Source organism: Mytilus edulis, chromosome 7 (assembly GCF_963676685.1).
Source record: "Mytilus edulis chromosome 7, xbMytEdul2.2, whole genome shotgun sequence".
NCBI lineage: Eukaryota > Metazoa > Mollusca > Bivalvia > Mytilida > Mytilidae > Mytilus > Mytilus edulis.
This window is the reverse complement of record NC_092350.1, coordinates 983,158-1,010,880: the sequence shown is the minus strand read 5'-3', so window position 1 is coordinate 1,010,880 and position 27,723 is coordinate 983,158. Positions and strand designations below refer to the sequence as shown.

The following is a 27,723-nucleotide window of genomic DNA, read 5'->3' as shown; positions in this document are numbered from 1 at the left end:
ATGCAGACATACACATTGCTAAAAACTATAACATTCAGACATACACAATGCTTAAAACTATAACATTCAGACATACACAATGCTAAAAACTATAACATTCAGACATACACAATGCTTAAAACTATAACATGCAGACATACACAATGCTTAAAACTATAACATTCAGACATACACAATGCTTAAAACTATAACATGCAGACATACACATTGCTAAAAACTATAACATTCAGACATACACAATGCTTAAAACTATAACATTCAGACATACACAATGCTAAAAACTATAACATTCAGACATACACAATGCTTAAAACTATAACATGCAGACATACACAATGCTTAAAACTATAACATGCAGACATACACAATGCTAAAAACTATAACATGCAGACATACACATTGCTTAAAACTATAACACGCAGACATACACAATGCTTAAAACTATAACATGCAGACATACACACATACACAATGCTTAAAACTATAACATGCAGACATACACAATGCTTAAAACTATAACATGCAGACATACACATTGCTTAAAACTATAACATGCAGACATACACAATGCTTAAAACTATAACATTCAGACATACACAATGCTTAAAACTATAACATGCAGACATACACAATGCTAAAAACTATAACATGCAGACATACACATTGCTTAAAACTATAACACGCAGACATACACAATGCTTAAAACTATAACATGCAGACATACACACATACACAATGCTTAAAACTATAACATGCAGACATACACAATGCTTAAAACTATAACATGCAGACATACACATTGCTTAAAACTATAACACGCAGACATACACAATGCTTAAAACTATAACATGCAGACATACACACATACACAATGCTTAAAACTATAACATGCAGACATACACAATGCTTAAAACTATAACATGCAGACATACACATTGCTTAAAACTATAACATGCAGACATACACAATGCTTAAAACTATAACATTCAGACATACACAATGCTACTGTAACATTCAGACATACACATTGCTTAAAACTATAACATGCAGACATATACAATGCTTAAAACTATAACATGCAGACATACACATTGCTAAAAACTATAACATTCAGACATACACAATGCTTTAAACTATAACATGCAGACATACACATTGCTTAAAACTATAACATGCAGACATATACAATGCTTAAAACTATAACATGCAGACATACACATTGCTAAAAACTATAACATTCAGACATACACAATGCTAAAAACTATAACATGCAGACATACACAATGCTTAAAACTATAACATTCAGACATACACAATGCTTAAAACTATAACATGCAGACATACACAATGCTAAAAACTATAACATGCAGACATACACAATGCTTAAAACTATAACATGCAGACATACACATTGCTTAAAACTATAACATGCAGACATACACAATGCTTAAAACTATACCATGCAGACATACACATTGCTAAAAACTATAACATTCAGACATACACAATGCTAAAAACTATAACATGCAGACATACACAATGCTTAAAACTATAACATTCAGACATACACAATGCTTTAAACTATAACATGCAGACATACACAATGCTTAAAACTATAACATGCAGACATACACAATGCTTTAAACTATAACATGCAGACATACACATTGCTAAAAACTATAACATGCTGACATACACAATGCTAAAAACTATAACATGCAGACATACACAATGCTTAAAACTATAACATGCAGACATACACAAAACTATAACATTCAGACATACACAATGCTAAAAACTATAACATGCAGACATACACAATGCTTAAAACTATAACATTCAGACATACACAATGCTTTAAACTATAACATGCAGACATACACATTGCTTAAAACTATAACATGCAGACATACACAATGCTTTAAACTATAACATGCAGACATACACATTGCTTAAAACTATAACATGCAGACATACACAATGCTTAAAACTATAACATGCAGACACACAATGCTAAAAACTATAACATGCAGACATACACAATGCTTAAAACTATAACATGCAGACATACACAATGCTTAAAACTATAACATGCAGACATATACAATGCTTAAAACCATAACATGCAGACATACACAATGCTTAAAACTATAACATGCAGACATACACAATGCTTAAAACTATAACATGCAGACATACACAATGCTTAAAACTATAACATGCAGACATACACAATGCTTAAAACTATAACATGCAGACATACACATTGCTTAAAACTATAACATGCAGACATACACATTGCTTAAAACTATAACATGCAGACATACACAATGCTTAAAACTATACCATGCAGACATACACATTGCTTAAAACTATAACATGCAGACATACACAATGCTACTGTAACATTCAGACATACACATTGCTTAAAACTATAACATGCTGACATACACATTGCTTAAAACTATAACATGCAGACATACACAATGCTACTGTAACATTCAGACATACACATTGCTTAAAACTATAACATGCAGACATACACAATGCTACTGTAACATTCAGACATACACATTGCTTAAAACTATAACATGCTGACATACACATTGCTTAAAACTATAACATGCAGACATACACAATGCTTAAAACTATAACATGCAGACATACACAATGCTTAAAACTATAACATGCAGACATACACATTGCTAAAAACTATAACATGCAGACATACACAATGCTTAAAACTATAACATGCAGACAGACACAATGCTTAAAACTATAACATGCAGACATACACATTGCTTAAAACTATACCATGCAGACATACACAATGCTTAAAACTATAACATGCAGACATACACATTGCTAAAAACTATAACATGCAGACATACACAATGCTTAAAACTATAACATGCTGACATACACAATGCTTAAAACTATACCATGCAGACATACACATTGCTTAAAACTATAACATGCAGACATACACAATGCTACTGTAACATTCAGACATACACATTGCTTAAAACTATAACATGCTGACATACACATTGCTTAAAACTATAACATTCAGACATACACAATGCTTTAAACTATAACATGCAGACATACACATTGCTTAAAACTATAACATGCAGACATACACAATGCTTAAAACTATAACATGCAGACATACACAATGCTTAAAACTATAACATGCAGACATACACATTGCTTAAAACTATAACATGCAGACATACACAATGCTTAAAACTATAACATGCAGACATACACAATGCTTAAAACTATAACATGCAGACATACACAATGCTTAAAACTATAACATGCAGACATACACAATGCTTAAAACTATAACATGCAGACACACAATGCTAAAAACTATAACATGCAGACATACACAATGCTACTGTAACATTCAGACATACACAATGCTTAAAACTATAACATGCAGACATACACAATGCTTAAAACTATAACATGCAGACATACACAATGCTTAAAACTATAACATGCAGACATACACAATGCTTTAAACTATAACATGCAGACATACACAATGCTTAAAACTATACCATGCAGACATACACATTGCTTAAAACTATAACATGCAGACATACACAATGCTACTGTAACATTCAGACATACACATTGCTTAAAACTATAACATGCTGACATACACATTGCTTAAAACTATAACATTCAGACATACACAATGCTTAAAACTATAACATGCAGACATACACACATACACAATGCTTAAAACTATAACATGCAGACATACACAATGCTTAAAACTATAACATGCAGACATACACATTGCTTAAAACTATAACATGCAGACATACACAATGCTTAAAACTATAACATTCAGACATACACAATGCTACTGTAACATTCAGACATACACATTGCTTAAAACTATAACATGCTGACATACACATTGCTTAAAACTATAACATGCAGACATACACAATGCTTAAAACTATAACATGCAGACATACACAATGCTTAAAACTATAACATGCAGACATACACAATGCTTAAAACTATAACATGCAGACATACACAATGCTTAAAACTATACCATGCAGACATACACATTGCTAAAAACTATAACATTCAGACATACACAATGCTAAAAACTATAACATGCAGACATACACAATGCTTAAAACTATAACATTCAGACATACACAATGCTTTAAACTATAACATGCAGACATACACATTGCTTAAAACTATAACATGCAGACATACACAATGCTTAAAACTATAACATTCAGACATACACAATGCTTAAAACTATAACATGCAGACATACACAATGCTAAAAACTATAACATGCAGACATACACAATGCTTAAAACTATACCATGCAGACATACACATTGCTAAAAACTATAACATTCAGACATACACAATGCTTAAAACTATAACATGCAGACATACACAATGCTTAAAACTATAACATGCAGACATACACAATGCTTTAAACTATAACATTGCTTAAAACTATAACATGCAGACATACACAATGCTTAAAACTATAACATGCAGACATACACATTGCTTAAAACTATAACATGCAGACATACACAATGCTTAAAACTATAACATTCAGACATACACAATGCTTAAAACTATAACATGCAGACATACACAATGCTTAAAACTATAACATGCAGACATACACAATGCTTAAAACTATAACATGCAGACATACACAATGCTTAAAACTATAACATGCAGACATACACATTGCTTAAAACTATAACATGCAGACATACACAATGCTTAAAACTATAACATGCAGACATACACAATGCTTAAAACTATAACATGCACAATGCTTAAAACTATAACATGCAGACATACACAATGCTAAAAACTATAACATGCAGACATACACAATGCTTAAAACTATAACATGCAGACATACACAATGCTTAAAACTATAACATTCAGACATACACAATGCTTAAAACTATAACATTCAGACATACACAATGCTTAAAACTATAACATGCAGACATACACAATGCTTAAAACTATAACATGCAGACATACACAATGCTTAAAACTATAACATGCAGATATATACAATGCTTAAAACTATAACATGCAGACATACACAATGCTTAAAACTATAACATTCAGACATACACAATGCTTAAAACTATAACATGCAGACATACACATTGCTTAAAACTATAACATGCAGACATACACATTGCTTAAAACTATAACATTCAGACATATACAATGCTTAAAACTATAACATGCAGACATACACAATGCTTAAAACTATAACATGCAGACATACACAATGCTACTGTAACATTCAGACATACACAATGCTTAAAACTATAACATGCAGACATACACAATGCTTAAAACTATAACATTCAGACATACACAATGCTAAAAACTATAACCTGCAGACATACACAATGCTTAAAACTATAACACGCAGACATACACAATGCTTAAAACTATAACATGCAGACATACACAATGCTTAAAACTATAACACGCAGACATACACAATGCTTAAAACTATAACACGCAGACATACACAATGAGAGTTTGAATTGGGGCAGTGATTCATTTACTGTTTTAGAAATAGGTCCCTTTTAACTCAAAAATTACAAAGATTGAGCATGGCATTCTTGTCTGACAAATTCTTAAATTTCTAGCTTCATCTGTAGGGCCTTTATAGTATGTTTTAATAGCCATGTCTTATTATTAATACACTTGTTTATATTTATAGTGATGCCATGCTATTTAAACACTGGTTTATATTTATAGTGATGCCTTGTTAATCGCTGTTATGGATCTGGTTACCAGTATAATAGCTGGTTTTGTCATCTTTACAACATTTGGAGCATTAGCTAAGAAAACAGGACTTGAGGTCTCAGAAGTTGCCAGGGGAGGTTAGCAGATATTTTCTTCTTTTTTAATCTCTTTTATGGAGAGAACTTTGACACCATTACTTTTCAAAACATTGTAGAGCTTATGGAATTGTTTAAGTTAAAGAAATGGTTTTATTTTTGTCGCAGAAAGCTCGACATAGGGATAGTGATCCATCGGCGGCAGCGGTGTTATAGTGTGTGATAACATTTTGTGAGGGAATTTGATGTTTGCTATACCACTGTTCATTTCAACCCACTTTATGACGATACCACTTTATCAATATGAATGAAAATTTTTGCAGTGTTTTAAGAAATAATTTTACTTTAAAATCACGTACCAATTGTGACCTATCAAATATTTAATAAGGACGAATTTTCTGTATAAAGTCAATAATTGTGTGAACTTTTGAAGCTCAAACTTTTATAGCTTTAAATACGCCAATGAAAGGTTCGAAAACTATACCAATACAGAACGATATATTTTTGAAATTGTAGCAAAACTTTTGGTTGACAAATTTTAATTCTTTATTGCATAAATATCAACTTGAAATATCTGTCATTTTCTCCCTATCCAGTTTACCCCTATTACTTATTATAATGTGGACTGGACATTGTTATTGAATCTTATGCAATTTGATTGGATTAAGTTCTTTTTGATTACCTTCAAACTGTTCATGCTTTTCGTACGAGTATATTGATTAAATCATACCGTACGTGAATGTAAACAGTAAATTAAATGACCTGCATACTGGACAATGGACCAGTCCATATTACGTTTTATCAATGAAACTTAAGGTATGAAAGGTAACAATTGCCACTTTTTATATTTTCACATAATTTTCCGAATTCACATTATATAAAATATTTTTGAAAGCCTATTGCGAAGAAAAATGAGAAAGTTTACTGTTTTTACGTTCTATTCAATTAAAACACCATTTTTTCGAAGATAAATTCTGAAAAACATTTTACGCACGGCTACGCCAGGTAAAATTGTTGTTTATCCTAACAAAAAAATACATTTTTCAGTTTCATTCGATTATTATAATAATTATAAATCCCAAATTTATGTATCATTAGATAAAGTCCTTATATGTACGATCTGCCTATTTTTGGACATCAAAAGACAATACGATCGGTTTTAAGGTCAATTTTGTCTACCTCACACAATCTTGTTAGGCACTATAGCTAACTTCTTAAAAGCTTTATATTTGAGAAGGTGGAAGACCTGGATGCTTCATACTTTGTATATGGATGCCTCATGTTATGAAGTTTCTGTCAGTCAAATGTCCAATGTCCTTGACCTCATTTTCATGGTTCAGTGACTACTGGAAAAAAAACTTAAGATTTTTTGTAATGTTAAATTCTCTCTTATTATAAGTAATAGGATAACTATATTTAGTATGTGGGTACCTTGCAAGGTCCTCATGCCCATCAGACAGTTTTCTCTTGACCTCAACCTCATTTCATGAATCAGTGAACAAGGTTAAGTTTTGGTGGTCAAGTCCACATCTCAGATAATATTAGCAATAGGTCTACTATATTTGGTGTATGGAAGGACTGTAAGGTGTATATGTCCAACTGGCAGGTGTCATCTGACCTTGACCTCATTTTCATGGTTCAGTGGTTAAGTTTTAGTGTTTTGGTCTGTTTTTGGAAAATGACGCAGTCATTGTTCCATAACTGCCGACCTGAACTTCATTACATTGCTCTGCCTACCGCGCTTGGTTTCGTATTTCCTATTTTCCAAACAAACTGGAACCTGCTTGTGTTATCATTATGCATCGTTGTGTAGTATTAAACCAGCCAGGACCCAGTTTACACTGGTTTTTGCTTGTATTCCACTACACTCGAACAAAGTGTTGTAGTTTGACGGGAACCAGTTTTAGAATTTGTAAACTACAAAACGTAATCGGTTATTGTTCATTCCGTTTTGGTGTTTCATACCGACTTATATGGTTTGAATAAGCTTAAGACCATTTAAACATTAATGTGATAGGTATATTAAAGATTGTTTTACAAAAGGATTGAACTGTTTTACTTTCAAAGTCGTACTATAGGGATATCTGTCATATACGGATTTCCACTCTCACCGGTTAATTTCTTCTTTTACACGTGCTTTGGAAACTTCCTGTTTAATCGCAAGTTTTAAAATTGTTTTTGAGTGAATTAAACTTATTTTAACAATCATGAAGCGTTCCAGAATCATTTTAAAGCAGTTTCTTCTTCTCTTTGATGATGGAAAATAGGTTTTCTCAAGAAAATACCGCAAACGATCGCAGAGGAATTGAAACGTACAAGTCAAGTCGGCACCTGGTTAAATTGGCATCTAGTCAAATCGGCACCTATTCGACGTCAATTCGGCATCCAATAATATTTGATATAATATTTTCTATTCAATTAATTAATTACTGTTACCAAGTACATAGTGAATATGTTGTTGTGTATTTCGGTAAACCACGAAACGAAAGTGAATATGTAGTGTATAAAGGTAAACAACGAAGCCCTTACCAAAGCTGTTGTTTTAACAATTAGACAATTTGTGTAATTGTAAAAACAAGTCAATTATTAAAATAAAATGGAAAACTATGAGTCCCTTTCAATAAATCAAACTTTCATGCCAAATAATTAGCAAATTTAAGGTGTTTGTTTTTCAGTAAAGTTTAAACAGCATTAAACCAACAATCCTGTAAAATGCTCAACTGGTTAAAATAATGCAGAAAAATACACAATATCTCATGTATTAGTCCAAATAATTATGACGTCTGGCAAGGCTATTTTATTATTTTTCTGGGACGCCTTCCTACGACGTTCAGGTGCCAATTTAACTAGGTGCCAGTTTGACTAGAATTCTTTGACAAATGTTTGAAACTATCTGAGTTTCATTAGACCTTTGATAGCAGTAACAAAAAGATTATTTACTTAATATTTTGTGGGAGAAGGGGGTTCAGACTGTGTGGCATCAGGTCTGTTTGTGCCCAATACATTTTCGCACCCTACACGTTCGCACATTCACACTCTACTCATTCACGCCCAATTTTAATTCAAATTCAAGTTGAATAATTGGAAAATTATGGTTGTTGTTTTAAATTGCTTTGGTGTAAATACTGAATGTATTTATAGCTTGGTATGAGTAAAACATTGAAGATTTTAAAGGAAAAAACACAAAAGATAATTGTTTTTAACAGCTTGGTCCCATTGATCTGAAACAACGAAACAATAAAACATAGAAACCAAAATATAGCAATCCACTAATATAACCAAAACATGATAAAATTTATTCAACACGCAGAAACAAACATAGTCAGAATCTCACTTCATTTTGAAACAAGTCAATGAAACAAGTTATAGCAATACACTAACCAAAACATGATTAAGAGTTATTCAACACAAAATAAAACGCTGACAAAATACCACTTTATTTAGAAAGGATTATTATTATTTTTAGCAATACCTTATCCAAAACATAATTAAGATTTATTCAACACAAAAAAAAAATTACTGTCTCACTTTATTTTGAGACAATGACAACAATAATACTTATAAGAAAACACTTGCTTACATAGTTATTAAACACAAAACCAATTAAGATTGGGTGTGAACATGTAGGGTGTGAAAGTGAAAGGGGTGAAAATGAGTGGGCGCAAACGTGAATGGAAGCGAACGGACTCAGATTCAGACTATGTACCAGTGAGAAACATACAAGCCTTTCTACTGTATTTATTTGTACAATTCAGCTAGTCTTGACCTATTCATTTGTCTTAAAAAAACCAGCCAGTTGTCACCTTCACTTCACACACACACACATATACGAATATCAATTATATGCTTACGATACATGTTGCATTGTTAAACTAATTACGGTATGTGAAAATCAAGACTTGCATAAAAACTATCCCAATATTAGAGACAGTGGCGTCATTTTTCTTCAGAGCTTTCAGCTCTTTGATTCTTATACTGGATGCAGAGGTCTTCTATATTTGGTGTATAGAATGATTGTAAGGTGTACATGTCTAGCTAGCAGTTGTCATCTGACCTTGACCTCATTTTCATGGTTCAGTGGTCAAAGTTAAGTTTTTTTATTTTTTTTTTTTTTTCTAATACTATAGGCAATAAGTCAACTTTATTTTGTGTATGGACATATTTTATGATCTATATGTCAGTCGCGCAAGTTTTATTTGACCTTCACCTCATTTTCATGGTTCAGTGGTTATTGTTAAGTTTTTATACGACCGCAAAAATTTTAATTTTTTGGTCGTGTATTGCTATCACGTTGGCGTCGTCGTCTGCGTCGTCGACGTCGTCCGAATACTTTTAGTTTTCACACTCTAACTTTAGTAAAAGTGAATAGAAATCAATGAAATTTTAACACAAGGTTTATGACCACAAAAGGAAGGTTGGGATTGATTTTGGGAGTTTTGGTCCCAACATTTTAGGAATTAGGGGCCAAAAAGGGTCCAAATAAGCATTTTCTTGGTTTTCGCACTATAACTTTAGTTTAAGTGAATAGAAATCTATGAAATTTTGACACAAGGTTTATGACCACAAAAGGAAGGTTGGGATTGATTTTGGGAGTTTTGGTTCCAACAGTTTAGGAATTAAGGGCCAAAAAAAGGGCCCAAATAAGCATTATTTTTGGTTTTTGCACCATAACTTTAGTATAAGTTAATAAAAATCTATGAAATTTAAACACAAGGTTTATGACCATAAAAGGAATGTTGGGTTTAATTTTGGGAGTTTTGGTCCTAACAGTTTAGGAATAAGGGGCCCAAAGGGTCCAAAATTGAACTTTGTGTGATTTCATCAAAAATTGAATAATTGGAGTTCTTTGATATGCCGAATCTAACTATGTATGTAGATTCTTAATTTTTGGTCCCGTTTTCAAATTGGTCTACATTAAGGTCCAAAGGGTCCAAAATTAAACTTAGTTTGATTTTAACAAAAATTGAATCCTTGGGGTTCTTTAATATGCTGAATTTAAAAATGTACTTAGATTTTTAATTATTGGCCTAGTTTTCAAGTTGGTCCAAATGGGGGTCCAAAATTAAACTTTGTTTGATTTCATCAAAAATTGAATAAATGGGTTCTTTGATATGCCAAATCTTACTGTGTATGTAGATTCTTAATTTTTGGTCCAGTTTTCAAATTGGTCTACATTAAGGTCCAAAGGGTCCAAAATTAAACTAAGTTTGATTTTAACAAAAATTAAATTCTTGGGCTTATTTGATATGCTTTATCTAAATATATACTTTGATTTTTGATTATGGGCCCAGTTTTCAAGTTGGTCCAAATCAGGATTCCATATCAAGTATTGTGCAATAGCAAGAAATTTTCAATTGCACAGTATTGCACAATAGCAAGAAATATCTAATTGCACAATATTGTGCAATAGCAATTAATTTTCAATTGGAGTTATCTTTCTTTGTATAGAATAGTAGTTGATAATATATGTTGGAAATTTGCCAGACATGACTATGATGTCATTTTCTATTTTTATTTGCCAATGACTTTATGTAAATAACTTCATTGGAAATTTGCCAATATAAAATGTTTCTGATGAAGCTTTTTTCCTTATCTTATCTAAAATGTTTTTAGATAATGTATGTTGGACATTTGCCAGACATGACTATGATGTCATTTTCTATTTGTATTTGCCAATAACTTTATGTAAATAACTTCATTGGAAATTTGCCAATATAAAATGTTGCTGATGAAGTTTTTTTTATTGTTTTATACAATAAATAATGTATATTCACTTTTACTACCAACCAATCTATACCATTCAGTGATAACAAGCACTTTATTTTACATTTTAATATTTTATGATGTATTTAAAAGAGTAGTTATTGTTGCAAACTCCATTAGAAATTTGAATTGATATCAGTTTTGGAAAAAGGGAAACGGTGATGTGAAAAAAAGGGGGGGGGGGGTTTTAATTTTTCTCATTTCAGATTTGATAAATAAAAAGAAAATTTCTTCAAACATTTTTTTGAGAGGATTAATATTCAACAGCATAGTGAATTGCTCAAAGGCAAAAAAAACTTTTAAGTTCATTAGACCACATTCATTCTGTGTCAGAAACCTATGCTGTCTCAACTATTTAATTTTAGATTTAAAAAGTTTGAAGAAGAAATCTTTAATTGATTTGTAAAATCTTGACATTTGTTTTGTGTAAATTAAAAAAAAAACATGTAATGTCAAAAATTTGATCACAATCCAAATTCAGAGCTGTATCACGCTTGAATGTTTTGTCCATACTTGCCCCAACTGTTCAGGGTTCGACCTCTGCGGTCGTATAAAGCTGCGCCCTGCGGAGCACCTGGTTGTGTTTTGGTCTGTTTTTCTTAAACTAAGCAATAGCTATTGGTCCACTTTATTTGTTGTATGGAAGCATTGTTAGCTGTAAATGCCTGCCTGGCATGGTTCATCTGAACTTGACCTCATTTTGATGGTTCAAAAGTCAATGTTTAGTTTTCTTGGTTAAGTTTATGCGACAGTTGTAATAAAGCTTTATATTTAGGACTATCAACATAATATCAATGATTAGTAAAGAAGGGGAGACATTTCAGCATGTGCACTCTTGTTTCTTGTAGTAAGCTTTGTATTTATTTGTAATAAAAGCTATTTTAAAATTTAAAATGATATTTAACTTTAGATTATAATTAAAGATGATTATAGTCTATTGACAATAATTTGATAACACCGAGACTTTTACAACAACAACAAATAATTTATTAGAGTCTCACCTCTTTAAAACATTTGATATAAAACACAATTCAAAAATTATTCTTTGTTCAAAATCTTTAAACAAACAAAAATCCTCTAATACAAAATGCAATACATTAATTCTATTTTTCTATTACAGGTTATGGATTAGCCTTTGTAGCCTACCCTGAGGCATTGTCTAACCTACCACTACCTCAATTGTGGTCTGTTTTGTTTTTCTTCATGTTGTTTACTCTTGGACTTGACAGTGAGGTAAGATAGTTTTTTTTTACAGAAATAGGATTGTCTCCCTTATAAACAAATTTTGTAGTGATTAGTAGTATTATATACTACAGGAGATTTTTGCTGATAAATTTTGTAATGGACCAGGAACTTTTTCTAATTTTTTGACTGGAAATAACTTGTCTATTATACTATTATATTGTTTTATGATGATGAATGTATCTTGTACTCTAAAAAGAATATTTTCCACCTGGTGCACTGCTGAAAATTAAATAATAATTTGAATATTATTTTTTTTAAAGTGTGGAATGATTTTAATACTTAGGAGATAACTGTATTGATGGTTGCAAATTAAGTTTACTGGCGATGCTTTAGCGGAGACAGTAAACGGGTATTTGCAACCATCAAATCCCCCAATTGATGCCGTCAGAGCTTAAAATACAATATTGTTATCTCCATTCTAATGAAACAGACAGAAAACAACGTTAAAACATGTATTTAAAATCTGTCATATGCCGTCTGCGCTTGCATACCATGGCATCAATTGTCAATTCTAATGCAACAAATTTGTAACGTTCATTTCGATTGGATAACGTCACATATTAACATGGCATCAATTGACAATTGATGCTAAGGGACGTACGCACAAGCGCAGACGGCATATGGCAAACTTTAAATACATGTTTTAACGTTGTTTTCAGTCAGTTTTATTAGAATTGAGATAACAATATTGTATTTTAAGCTCCGACAGCATCAATTGGGGATTTGATGGTCGCAAATACCCGTTTACTGTCTCCGCTAACGCATCGCCAGTAAACTTAATTTGCGACCATCAAATCCCCAATTGATGCCGTCAGAGCTTAAAATACAATACAGTTATCTCCTAATTGAAGACCTGTTGGTGACCTTCTGCTGTTGTCTGCTCTATGGTCTGGTTGTTGTCTCTTTGACACAATATGGATTCATCATTTTTTTATGAATTGAATAATTAATTTGTTGCAAACTATTACTATGCAAATCTATAGGAAACTTGTATTTTGTTGAACACTGATACCCCAATGAATGAATACCAATCAGTCAAGATTATATTGTAGAAATTTATTCATAGATTAGTATGAAACAGAACCAACAGTATGCTTTTGTATTTTGTATTGAGATACATATATGTAATGTCTATTTTTATTTTGCAGTTTGCTTTATTGGAGACCATTTTGACATGTATACAGGACCAGTTCCCTAAACTTAGAAAATATAAGAGTCACATGTGTATTGGTCTGGGAGTGATATGTTTCTTTATGGCTTTACCATGTGTTACACCAGTAAGTATAAAAGTCACATGTATATTGGTCTGGGAGTGATATGTTTCTTTATGGCTTTACCATGTGTTACACCAGTAAGTATAAAAGTCACATGTGTATTGGTCTGGGAGTGATATGTTTCTTTATGGCTTTACCATGTGTTACACCAGTAAGTATAAAAGTCATATGTGTATTGGTCTGGGAGTGATATGTTTCTTTATGGCTTTATCATGTGTTATACCAGTAAGTATAAAAGTCACATGTGTATTGGTCTGGGAGTGATATGTTTCTTTATGGCTTTACCATGTGTTACACCAGTAAGTATAAAAGTCACATGTGTATTGGTCTGGGAGTGATATGTTTCTTTATGGCTTTATCATGTGTAACACCAGTAAGTATAAAAGTCACATGTGTATTGGTCTGGGAGTGATATGTTTCTTTATGGCTTTACCATGTGTTACACCAGTAAGTATAAAAGTCACATGTGTATTGGTCTGGGAGTGATATGTTTCTTTATGGCTTTACCATGTGTTACACCAGTAAGTATAAAAGTCACATGTGTATTGGTCTGGGAGTGATATGTTTCTTTATGGCTTTATCATGTGTAACACCAGTAAGTATAAAAGTCACATGTGTATTGGTCTGGGAGTGATATGTTTCTTTATGGCTTTACCATGTGTTACACCAGTAAGTATAAAAGTCACATGTGTATTGGTCTGGGAGTGATATGTTTCTTTATGGCTTTACCATGTGTTACACCAGTAAGTATAAAAGTCACATGTGTATTGGTCTGGGAGTGATATGTTTCTTTATGGCTTTATCATGTGTTACACCAGTAAGTATAAAAGTCACATGTGTTTTGGGTTTAGTGTGTCATGATCTTGTCTTTGACATTAATGACAATGTTACACCAGTAGCTACAAAAGTCACATGTGTATTTATTTCTTTTTGAACATTTTCTGCTCTTTAACAAAATGTCTTTATTTCATCGAGAAGCATATTATATATATTTTAATAAAAATTTTATAGAAAAAAAAAAAAGCGTTGCAATAAAAGGGAAATAACTCTGGTATTTTTATGGCCCCGCAACGAAGTTGTCGGTGCCATATAGTTTTACCCTTTTCCAAAATTCCGTCATTCCGTCATTTCGCAACAAATCATTATACGGTGTTTTTTTCTAAACACCTTTAGGTATTGGGCTGATTTTTGGTATGTGAGTTAACCAGATGAGTTACAGATCAAAAATATAAGTTTCGTACCGTTTGCTAATTTTTGTCAAAATTATGGGCTTTGGACTTTGATAAATTGTTAGAAATCAGTTATACAGACTTTTTTTCTAAACGCTTTCAGATATTGGGATGATTTTTGGCATGCGAGTTAACCAAGATGAGTTACAGATCAAGTTTAAGTTTTGTTCTGCTCGGCTAATTTTTGTCAACATTATGGGCTTTGGACTTTGATAAATTCAAAATCAGTTATACAGCGTTTTTTTCTAAATGCTTTCAGATATTGGGATGATTTTTGGCATGCAAGTTAACCAAGATGAGTTACAGATCAAGTTTAAGTTTTGTTCTGCTCGGCTAATTTTTGCAGAAATTAGGAGCTATGGAATTGATAAATTGTTGAAAATCAGTAATACAGACTTTTTTCTAAACGCTTTCTGATATTGTGATGATTTATGGTTTGTGATTTACTCATGATGAGTTACAGATCAAGTTTAAGTTTTGTTCATCCTCAAACCTTTATATAAGTTATCTATTATCATTAAATACAACTTACATTTAAATATTAAGAATGAACAGGAATGAATTACCAGTTGCATGCAAACATTTTACTCATTGTTGTTAGAACATGGTGTTATATTTATTTTACAGACAGGAGATTACATAGTAGGATTAATGGACAGTTATGGTGCTGATTTCTCTGTATTGTGTGTAGCCACATGTGAATGTGTATCCGTACTATGGGTTTATGGTAAGTCAGTCTTATTTTCTTTGAACAAGGAAATTAAAAGGGTTTTAAATGAAGATGAACATCATGTTTCTTTATGAACATATGAATGAAACATAAACTTTAAATCAACAAAATGTTCATGGCCAAATGAATTTAAGATTATTTTTTTTTATTAATTTTCATGATTTATCATAAATCAAGCAGCTAAACTTAAAGATGAAGAAATAAGATTTGGTAAGAGTGCCAATGAGACAACTCTACATCCAAGTCACAATTTGTAAACCATTATAGGTCAAGAAATAAGATTTGGTAAGAGTGCCAATGAGACAACTCTACATCCAAGTCACAATTTATAAACCATTATAGATCAAGAAATAAGATTTGGTAAGAGTGCCAATGAGACAACTCTACATCCAAGTCACAATTTATAAACCATTATAGGTCAAGAAATAAGATTTGGTAAGAGTGCCAATGAGACAACTCTGCATCCATGTCACAATTTGTAAACCATTATAGGTCAAGAAATAAGATTTGGTAAGAGTGCCAATGAGACAACTCTACATCCAAGTCACAATTTATAAACCATTATAGATCAAGAAATAAGATTTGGTAAGAGTGCCAATGAGACAACTCTTCATCCAAGTCACAATTTATAAACCATTATAGGTCAAGAAATAAGATTTGGTAAGAGTGCCAATGAGACAACTCTACATCCATGTCACAATTTATAAACCATTATAGGTCAAGAAATAAGATTTGGTAAGAGTGCCAATGAGACAACTCTACATCCATGTCACAATTGTAAACCATTATAGGTCAAGAAATAAGATTTGGTATGAGTGCCAATGAGACAACTCTACATCCAAGTCACAATTTATAAACCATTATAGGTCAAGAAATAAGATTTGGTAAGAGTGCCAATGAGACAACTCTACATCCATGTCACAATTTATAAACCATTATAGGTCAAGAAATAAGATTTGGTAAGAGTGCCAATGAGACAACTCTACATCCATGTCACAATTGTAAACCATTATAGGTCAAGAAATAAGATTTGGTATGAGTGCCAATGAGACAACTCTACATCCAAGTCACAATTTATAAACCATTATAGGTCAAGAAATAAGATTTGGTAAGAGTGCCAATGAGACAACTCTACATCCAAGTCACAATTGTAAACCATTATAGGTCAAGAAATAAGATTTGGTAAGAGTGCCAATGAGACAACTCTACATCCATGTCACAATTGTAAACCATTATAGGTCAAGAAATAAGATTTAGTAAGAGTGCCAATGAGACAACTCTACATCCATGTCACAATTTATAAACCATTATAGGTCAAGAAATAAGATTTGGTAAGAGTGCCAATGAGACAACTCTACATCCAAGTCACAATTTATAAACCCTTATAAGTCAAGAAATAAGATTTGGTAAGAGTGCCAATGAGACAACTCTACATCCATGTCACAATTGTAAACCATTATAGGTCAAGAAATAAGATTTGGTATGAGTGCCAATGAGACAACTCTACATCCAAGTCACAATTGTAAACCATTATAGGTCAAGAAATAAGATTTGGTATGAGTGCCAATGAGACAACTCTACATCCAAGTCACAATTTATAAACCCTTATAGGTCAAGAAATAAGATTTGGTAAGAGTGCCAATGAGACAACTCTACATCCAAGTCACAATTTATAAACCCTTATAAGTCAAGAAATAAGATTTGGTAAGAGTGCCAATGAGACAACTCTACATCCATGTCACAATTTGTAAACCATTATAGGTCAAGAAATAAGATTTGGTAAGAGTGCCAATGAGACAACTCTACATCCAAGTCACAATTTATAAACCATTATAGGTCAAGAAATAAGATTTGGTAAGAGTGCCAATGAGACAACTCTACATCCAAGTCACAATTTATAAACCCTTATAGGTCAAGAAATAAGATTTGGTAAGAGTGCCAATGAGACAACTCTACATCCATGTCACAATTGTAAACCATTATAGGTCAAGAAATAAGATTTGGTAAGAGTGCCAATGAGACAACTCTACATCCATGTCACAATTGTAAACCATTATAGGTCAAGAAATAAGATTTGGTATGAGTGCCAATGAGACAACTCTACATCCAAGTCACAATTTATAAACCATTATAGGTCAAGAAATAAGATTTGGTAAGAGTGCCAATGAGACAACTCTACATCCAAGTCACAATTTATAAACCATTATAGATCAAGAAATAAGATTTGGTAAGAGTGCCAATGAGACAACTCTACATCCAAGTCACAATTTATAAACCATTATAGGTCAAGAAATAAGATTTGGTAAGAGTGCCAATGAGACAACTCTGCATCCATGTCACAATTTGTAAACCATTATAGGTCAAGAAATAAGATTTGGTAAGAGTGCCAATGAGACAACTCTACATCCAAGTCACAATTTATAAACCATTATAGATCAAGAAATAAGATTTGGTAAGAGTGCCAATGAGACAACTCTTCATCCAAGTCACAATTTATAAACCATTATAGGTCAAGAAATAAGATTTGGTAAGAGTGCCAATGAGACAACTCTACATCCATGTCACAATTTATAAACCATTATAGGTCAAGAAATAAGATTTGGTAAGAGTGCCAATGAGACAACTCTACATCCATGTCACAATTGTTAACCATTATAGGTCAAGAAATAAGATTTGGTATGAGTGCCAATGAGACAACTCTACATCCAAGTCACAATTTATAAACCATTATAGGTCAAGAAATAAGATTTGGTAAGAGTGCCAATGAGACAACTCTACATCCATGTCACAATTTATAAACCATTATAGGTCAAGAAATAAGATTTGGTAAGAGTGCCAATGAGACAACTCTACATCCATGTCACAATTGTAAACCATTATAGGTCAAGAAATAAGATTTGGTATGAGTGCCAATGAGACAACTCTACATCCAAGTCACAATTTATAAACCATTATAGGTCAAGAAATAAGATTTGGTAAGAGTGCCAATGAGACAACTCTACATCCAAGTCACAATTGTAAACCATTATAGGTCAAGAAATAAGATTTGGTAAGAGTGCCAATGAGACAACTCTACATCCATGTCACAATTGTAAACCATTATAGGTCAAGAAATAAGATTTAGTAAGAGTGCCAATGAGACAACTCTACATCCATGTCACAATTTATAAACCATTATAGGTCAAGAAATAAGATTTGGTAAGAGTGCCAATGAGACAACTCTACATCCAAGTCACAATTTATAAACCCTTATAAGTCAAGAAATAAGATTTGGTAAGAGTGCCAATGAGACAACTCTACATCCATGTCACAATTGTAAACCATTATAGGTCAAGAAATAAGATTTGGTATGAGTGCCAATGAGACAACTCTACATCCAAGTCACAATTGTAAACCATTATAGGTCAAGAAATAAGATTTGGTATGAGTGCCAATGAGACAACTCTACATCCAAGTCACAATTTATAAACCCTTATAGGTCAAGAAATAAGATTTGGTAAGAGTGCCAATGAGACAACTCTACATCCAAGTCACAATTTATAAACCCTTATAAGTCAAGAAATAAGATTTGGTAAGAGTGCCAATGAGACAACTCTACATCCATGTCACAATTTGTAAACCATTATAGGTCAAGAAATAAGATTTGGTAAGAGTGCCAATGAGACAACTCTACATCCAAGTCACAATTTATAAACCATTATAGGTCAAGAAATAAGATTTGGTAAGAGTGCCAATGAGACAACTCTACATCCAAGTCACAATTTATAAACCCTTATAGGTCAAGAAATAAGATTTGGTAAGAGTGCCAATGAGACAACTCTACATCCATGTCACAATTGTAAACCATTATAGGTCAAGAAATAAGATTTGGTAAGAGTGCCAATGAGACAACTCTACATCCATGTCACAATTGTAAACCATTATAGGTCAAGAAATAAGATTTGGTATGAGTGCCAATGAGACAACTCTACATCCATGTCACAATTTATAAACCATTATAGATCAAGAAATAAGATTTGGTATGAGTGCCAATGAGACAACTCTACATCCATGTCACAATTTATAAACCATTATAGGTCAAGAAATAAGATTTGGTAAGAGTGCCAATGAGACAACTCTACATCCATGTCACAATTGCAAACCATTATAGGTCAAGAAATAAGATTTGGTAAGAGTGCAAATGAGACAACTCTACATCCAAGTCACAATTTATAAACCATTATAGGTCAAGAAATAAGATTTGGTAAGAGTGCCAATGAGACAACTCTCATCCAAGTCACAATTTATAAACCATTATAGGTCAAGAAATAAGATTTGGTAAGAGTGCCAATGAGACAACAGTACATCCAAGTCACAATTTATAAACCATTATAGGTCAAGACATAAGATTTGGTAAGAGTGCCAATGAGACAACTCTACATCCAAGTCACAATTTATAAACCATTATAGGTCAAGAAATAAGATTTGGTAAGAGTGCCAATGAGACAACTCTACATCCAAGTCACAATTTATAAACCATTATAGGTCAAGAAATAAGATTTGGTAAGAGTGCCAATGAGACAACTCTACATCCAAGTCACAATTTATAAACCATTATAGGTCAAGAAATAATATTTGGTAAGAGTGCCAATGAGACAACTCTACATCCAAGTCACAATTTATAAACCATTATAGGTCAAGAAATAAGATTTGGTAAGAGTGCCAATGAGACAACTCTACATCCATGTCACAATTTGTAAACCGTGCCAATGAGACAACTCTACATCCATGTCACAATTTGTAAACCGTGCCAGTGAGACAACTCTACATCCATGTCACAATTTGTAAACCATTATAGACCAAAGTACAGCCTTCAGCACAGAGTCTTGGCTCACACCGAACAGCAAGCTATAAATGAGCAGTGTAAAACCATTCAGACATGATTGTCTAGTCGAAGTAGGAATGCTCAGTCCATGGCACAATTTAGAGAATGCCATGCTGTTACACAACACACTTGATGTGTACAAAGCTATCCTGTTCTGTCTAAAAAATTCTTCCCTTCCGTATATTATTTGTTTTAAAAATTTCAGTTTGAGTTATCTGCCCTTTATTCTTATCAACCAACTTTTTCATCTGATACTTTAAATTTATTATTATTCATACCAATAAAAATTGTTCTGTTTACTTTTTTCACAGGAGTGACAAGATTTATAAAAGATATTGAATTTATGTTGGGTAAAACCCCAGCACCAACTACATATTGGTTGTTTTGTTGGGTGTTAGCTTCACCACTTCTTATAGGGGTAAGTAATATACTGTTCAGAAATTATTGCGAGGACTGGGCGCAATTGCAATAATTACATGCATTATGACACCTGATGCATATTTATTTATGCAGATTAGCTTAATTGCAATAATAAATCTCAAATTTTTATCCACTTTTAAAAAATTAATGCATGGAAAAATTTATGAATATACAGAATTTCAGGTTTAATTAAAAACCAATTGTTCAGAGAACCATTGATGGTCTTTCCACCAGTTAAGACCTTTTTTATATGAAAATATTAAAATTTGGTTTTAAATGTCAATTGTACCGTCAAATGACAGCTTATTGAACGCTAATTCCAAAAATGTATGGTTTCTATGGAAAAAGATATAGATAAGGGAGATAATTGTTTACTTCCGGTTCAAACGATGTTATTTCCGGTATAGTTTGATAGTTAAAGTGACACTGATTCCAAAAATATATGGTTCTATATACTTTTTCATTAATGAAGTACAAAATATAGCTACTTCCGGTTTACAAAAGGTCACTTCCGGTTGTCTTTTTCTAGATCACATTGCTTGCAACCTAATTTAAAAAGTCCCAAGTCTTGATCATGTATACATATGAGGTAAAAGCAAAGGTCAAAATCTAGAACGTTACATTTACCTATGACCTTGAGCTCAATTTCGAGGTCATCAACCAAGGACCTCAAATCAAAAGACTCTAGGCCTCTACTATATATAGTTAATGAGTTGTAATACCTTACAACTAATATTAGATATAAAAGGGGGCAAAACTGGCATCAAATGTCTACGTACTCTTTCGACTAAAATCTACGTGTTACCAGATGTCGCAACTAACAATTTAGTAAAAATAATTTGTCGATAAGTTATACGGCTTTTGAAAATGAGTGAAAATAAGCCAAAATCAAAATTTATAATATGACCTTGACCTTTGACCTTGACCTTATTTTCATTTTTTTGGACCAAGGACCTCAAATCAAAAGACCCTAGGTCTCTATCACTTATGGTTTACCAGTTAGAAATGCAAATTCTTATATTAAACATAAAAGGGGGGATAACTCTCATATGGAATCTATATACGGCTTCGGTCAAGATAAAACAGAACATCCTGAGGATATAACGAGCAATTTGGAAAAATTAATTTGTCGGTTTCTTATACGGTTGCGAAGCCTTAGTGATAACAAGAGAAACAGTGTTCGGGGAGATAACTCTTATTTGGGAAAGTATTCGGTTAAAACGAGTTGGTTTCAAAAGCGTATAAACTGTTCGATATCATATTCCAAAAATCTAAGCGACAACTTGCGAAACAAAAAAACAGCGAAGGAAAAAAATTAGGCGGAAGAAAAAAAAAAAAAATAATAATAATAATAATAATAATAATCAGAAGAAATCCAATAGGTCTTTCCACGGAAAAGTGGAAAGACCTAATTATCTTAACTCTATGTTTAAAACTTTTAGATATTTATAAAATATTCTGTATATCAGGAAATATAAAAAAGATGTGGTATGATTGCCAATGAGACAACTCACCACAAGAGACCAACATGACACAGAAATAAACAACTATAAGTCACTGTACGGCCTTCAACAATGAGCAAAGCCCAAACTGCATAGTCAGCTATAAAAGGCTCTGAAATAACAATGTAAAACAATTCAAAAATGTTTTTATGAGTATTTGATATCTTGTCAAATATACTCTTCTTAACATTTTTATACTTCCTATTTAATTGTATTGTGCATAGCTATAGGTACTGCTAAAAAGGAACACAGCAGAGATCAAAATGCTCAATTGTCTAAGGGCCTATATAGCTATATTGTGAAAAAAAACAGCACAAAATTCCACAACATGCCATGTTCAGTACAAAATCCCACTTCTCTGGAAAAAAAGAAAGGTTCAAGCAAAATAAACTATTACTAAATTAAACACCATGCATCTAGGAATAAAAGAAAAGAGGAGGTCTTTTTAATATTTTAAGACTATTCTATATTTCATTCATTTAATACTTGTTGTCACTGCTCACATTGAATAAATTTTACAGATTTTTGACAATTCATGTTGTTGGGAAAAGCTACATGGTCTGTTTGTATACTATGAGATTGACTTTGTACCTAAATTAAAGTAATATTTTAACCATTGCTTATGTATCATGTTGACTTTACATTACAGGGTCTGTTTGCATACCATCTAATCGAGTATGTACCACCTAAAGTAAAAGATGGAGTATTTTTCCCAGATTTCGCCCAGATTATTGGATGGTGTGTGACTGCCGTAGTGTTATGTCCTATACCTTTGTACTTTGTTTATAAATTCATCATCACTCCTGGGAAAGTCACTTAAGTGAGTATACACTGAAATATTCAATTATATTTAATTATTTGTTTTTATGGCAATGTTGCTTTAAAAATAGCACAATGTTGGATTTAAAAATAAAAAAAATGATTCAACAAAATATTGGATACATGTGTAAGATTACAATTGAATTTATCAGGTGACTAAGTTGTACTATAAAACAGGACAGAGACAGATCTAAAAGTCTTCTTTGTGAGAGTTGCTTACCGTGAAATGCAATATTGTTTTCAAAGAATTTTGGGTTTTACTGTCCATACAAAACCAATGAAAATTAGTACACCATCATCATCAATGAGTCCATGAATAATAATTGGTTCACAGTAATCTACTTTTTTTTTCTCATCACTTTGCATCCGTCGTCGTCCGTCGTCTTTAACTTTTACAAAAATCTTCTCCTCTGAAACTACTAGTACTGGGCCAAATTAAATCAAACTTGGCCACAAAGTTTGAAAAATGTGGGTAAAATGTAGATTTTGGTTTATATGTCTGAAACCAAAGCATTTAGAGCAAATCTGACATGGGGTTAAATTGTTTATCAGGTCAAGATCTATCTGCCCTCCAATTTTCAGACAAATCAGACAACCCATTTCTAGTTTGAAAAATGTGTCCGATGACCCCGCCCTTGAACCAAGATTTCCGACATGGCTAAAAATAGTGCATAGGGTAAAATGCAGCTTTTGGTTCATATCTCTAAAACCAAAGCATTCAGAGCAAATCTGCTGTGGATAAAATTGTTCATTAGTTCAAGATCTACTGCCCTGAAATTTTCAGACCAATCGAACAACTTTTCTGCCCCTGAATTGGTAATTTTAATAAAATTTTTCAGCTTTTGGTTATTATCTTGAATATTATTATAGATAGAGATAAACTGTCAACAGCTCTAATGTACAGCAAAGCAAGACCTAAAAATAAGTCAACATGACCAAAATGGTCAGTTGACCCCTTAGGGAGTTATTGCCCTTTATAGTAAATTTTTAGTAATTTTTGTAAGTTTTGTAAATTGTGTAAATTTTTACAAATTATTTTCAACTGTCACTTATGGGTCAAATTAATTATAGATAGAGATAACTGTAAGCAGCAAGAATGTCCAGTGAAGTAAGATCTACAAACACATCACCAACACCAAAACACAATTTTGTCATGTGTCCTTTGTTTAATATGCACAAAGATCAAGGTGAGCGACACAGGCTCTTTAGAGCCTCTAGATTGATAACCACTGTAGATAACATTGCACCAAATGTCAACTTAACCACATATTATTGCACCAAAAGTCAACTTAACCACATATTATTGCACCAAACATCAACTTAACCACATATTATTTATATTTACAGAGACTAAGAATAGTAACAACACCAGCAGCTGACTGGGGACCTAATACCAAGGAAAAATTATACAATGCTGACACACAATTTACAGACATTGGAAAAGCAGCTTACGCTTATGACAATCCAACTTCACAATTATAAACTACATGTATAGCAATATTAGAATCATAAAGATACATAAGTTTTTCTTTGAAGTGTATTTCAAAATGAATTTCACACATAGTTTCAGGGTACTTGTACAACAAAGAAATGCAGAGTTATTTTTAACTTTTACTCATTTCAGTTAAGAATTTTGTGAATATGACAGAAACCTGTCACAAATATATTGTAAAATGGTTTTCTCCGTGACTTTTTTTCAGTATTTTAATCAATTCCAACATAATTTTAGTGCTGAATTTTGAATTGTACATAGTTTTACATCTTTTCATTATAAGATTTATAAAATGTTTTTAAAGTGAATTTATGGATTCAGTTTGAAAAATTACATTTCTTTGATTCTATATGACATTATTTTTTAACTGAAAACTCCTTCATTTTTTAAAAGGGATTTTTAAAAGGGATGAATTAATAATTTTATGATTTTAAATTTTGTTTTGGTTTAAGACTGCTTTTTTTAAAAAGATGAATATTAAAGATAGAATTGTTATATACTAAATACAAAAATCTGCCTTCTGAAAGTAGAATGAAGTTATAGAGTAAAATAATGATTTTGCTAATATTTCAAATGTTGCATACAATAGATACCTCATTTGTGTTATTTATTTTTAGGAACCATTTCATTGAAATGTTATTCAATTTTTGTCTACTCTTGTTTGAACTGTTTTCAATGCAGGCTTACTTTAAATCTCAAACTTTAGTTACACAAATGATTAATAATTCAGATTTACCTTAATTGAAAAAATTTTGACATACAAAAATATTTAATTTTGCAAGCAACAAAACAGTATTTTTCTTCTTTTTTAGTTTGAATTATCAAAAAGATTTTTTTACAAAATCAATGAAATTTACTTTAGAAACAAGGGCTTAATAATCATGTCTGCATTTAAGTTTGATATAAAGATGTTCACACTTTCATGACATTCCTTTAAATTATGACCTTTTTATATGTATATAATTTCCTTTCTACAATTTTATAGTTGTTAAACATATCAAACAAGATTTGTTTACAAATTATATATATCTACATTTGTACATATCATGTATATCATTTCATAATGAGGAAAGATCTATGTTTTGCTGATTAATACATATTAGGTCTGAATCTGTCTAGTTTTATTATATAGATTGGGCAAAGGATTCATGTGGTAATTTTCTTGTATCCCTGTTTCCAAATATTACATTAACTATTAAAAGTAGATTGAAACTAAAATTCATTTTAGCCTATATATATTTAACTTTGTTTGGTATGACTTTACATGTTACAAAATCAATCTTTTACTGAAAAGATAACTGTCCATAGTAATTACAGTAAACAAGAAACTTAAAAAGATGTTACAAAGCACAATTTAATTGATAAAGTATTTTATTTTTTACTTGAGACAGAAATTGTTGTATTTTTTAAACAGAAATATTTTTAAGATAGTTTCCATATTTTTATTATCATCAACATGTGATTTGTTGGTGATATTTTATTGTTATTGATTTTGTTGAAATCCATGAATCGATTGTTTGTACAGTTATCTCATTCAAAATAAATAGATACAAACATTTATAAGTTTTTGTTTAAGTTTGCCAATCATACATATTCACCAGTTATCTTCATTCAATCCTATACAAACTGGACAAATTATATCCTTTATACCTTTTTATGCCCTACTTAGGAGCATTATGTTTTTCGGTCTGTGCGTCTGTTGTACTGTCTGCTTGACTGTCTGTCCCGCTTCAGGTTTTAAGTTTTTGGTTGAAATTTTTGGTCAAGGTTGAGGCTTCAAGGTCAACTGTGCATCAAAAATGATAGTGCAAAAGGGGCATCCTTGTACTATGGACACATTCTTGTTGTATCACCTGCATCTGATTTGGTAGAATGTCTGACATAAAGATGCTTTACGGTCTGAAATTTCCATGTGGCATAGTTAGTTTTACATCATTTTCAAAAAACAATACCTGTACAAAAATGCCTAAGATTTTTGAATTTTGTGATTTTTCAAATTTTTAGAACACAAGTCAACTATATTTGGTAAATAAAATCATTGCATGGTATACCGTAAATTGGACATTGCCTCACATGCTAGCCTTTGCCATCACTTTGCCAACATCTTACATTCAGGCCATCATTTGTTGTCCAGGAAATATTTTTTAAAACCTAATGTCAGAAACTGCTATATGGTTTAAAAGTAAATCTTTCTGCTTCATCTATGAGTTTGAGGTTTGTTTAGACTTATCAACGAACATTGCCATTGTGGTTAAAAATAGAACATTTTGGTCAAACTTTAGCTTTAGGCAACAAAAAATAACTATATAGCAAAGATAAAAAACTAACAAGGGAACAATATTCATGTCATGAGCTGTTCCAACCCAGAAATATTTAAAATAATCTGCTGACTTGTTTTTATTTCTAGTATTGCCCCAGGAATGAACTTGAAAAAGCATTACTTTGGCATAGTTTGTGATTAAAAAGAAGAACTGCATATTAAAGGTCAATAATA

The 27,723-nt window shown here is 31.8% G+C and overlaps 1 protein-coding gene across 1 annotated transcript in view; it reads left to right on the top strand.

The window, feature by feature from the left end:
- The window catches only part of LOC139482561 (sodium- and chloride-dependent neutral and basic amino acid transporter B(0+)-like), a 40,330-nt gene extending 13,538 nt beyond the window's left edge, over window positions 1-26,792 (top strand). Inside the window, exons 9-15 of the mRNA XM_071266473.1 lie at window positions 5,809-5,933; window positions 12,775-12,887; window positions 14,048-14,176; window positions 16,030-16,129; window positions 21,308-21,414; window positions 23,568-23,738; window positions 25,085-26,792. Of these exons, the coding sequence (XP_071122574.1) occupies window positions 5,809-5,933; window positions 12,775-12,887; window positions 14,048-14,176; window positions 16,030-16,129; window positions 21,308-21,414; window positions 23,568-23,738 (745 nt within the window). The 3' untranslated portion in view covers window positions 25,085-26,792. The remainder of the gene's footprint in view (window positions 1-5,808; window positions 5,934-12,774; window positions 12,888-14,047; window positions 14,177-16,029; window positions 16,130-21,307; window positions 21,415-23,567; window positions 23,739-25,084) is intronic.
- The last annotated feature ends 931 nt before the right edge of the window (window positions 26,793-27,723 follow it).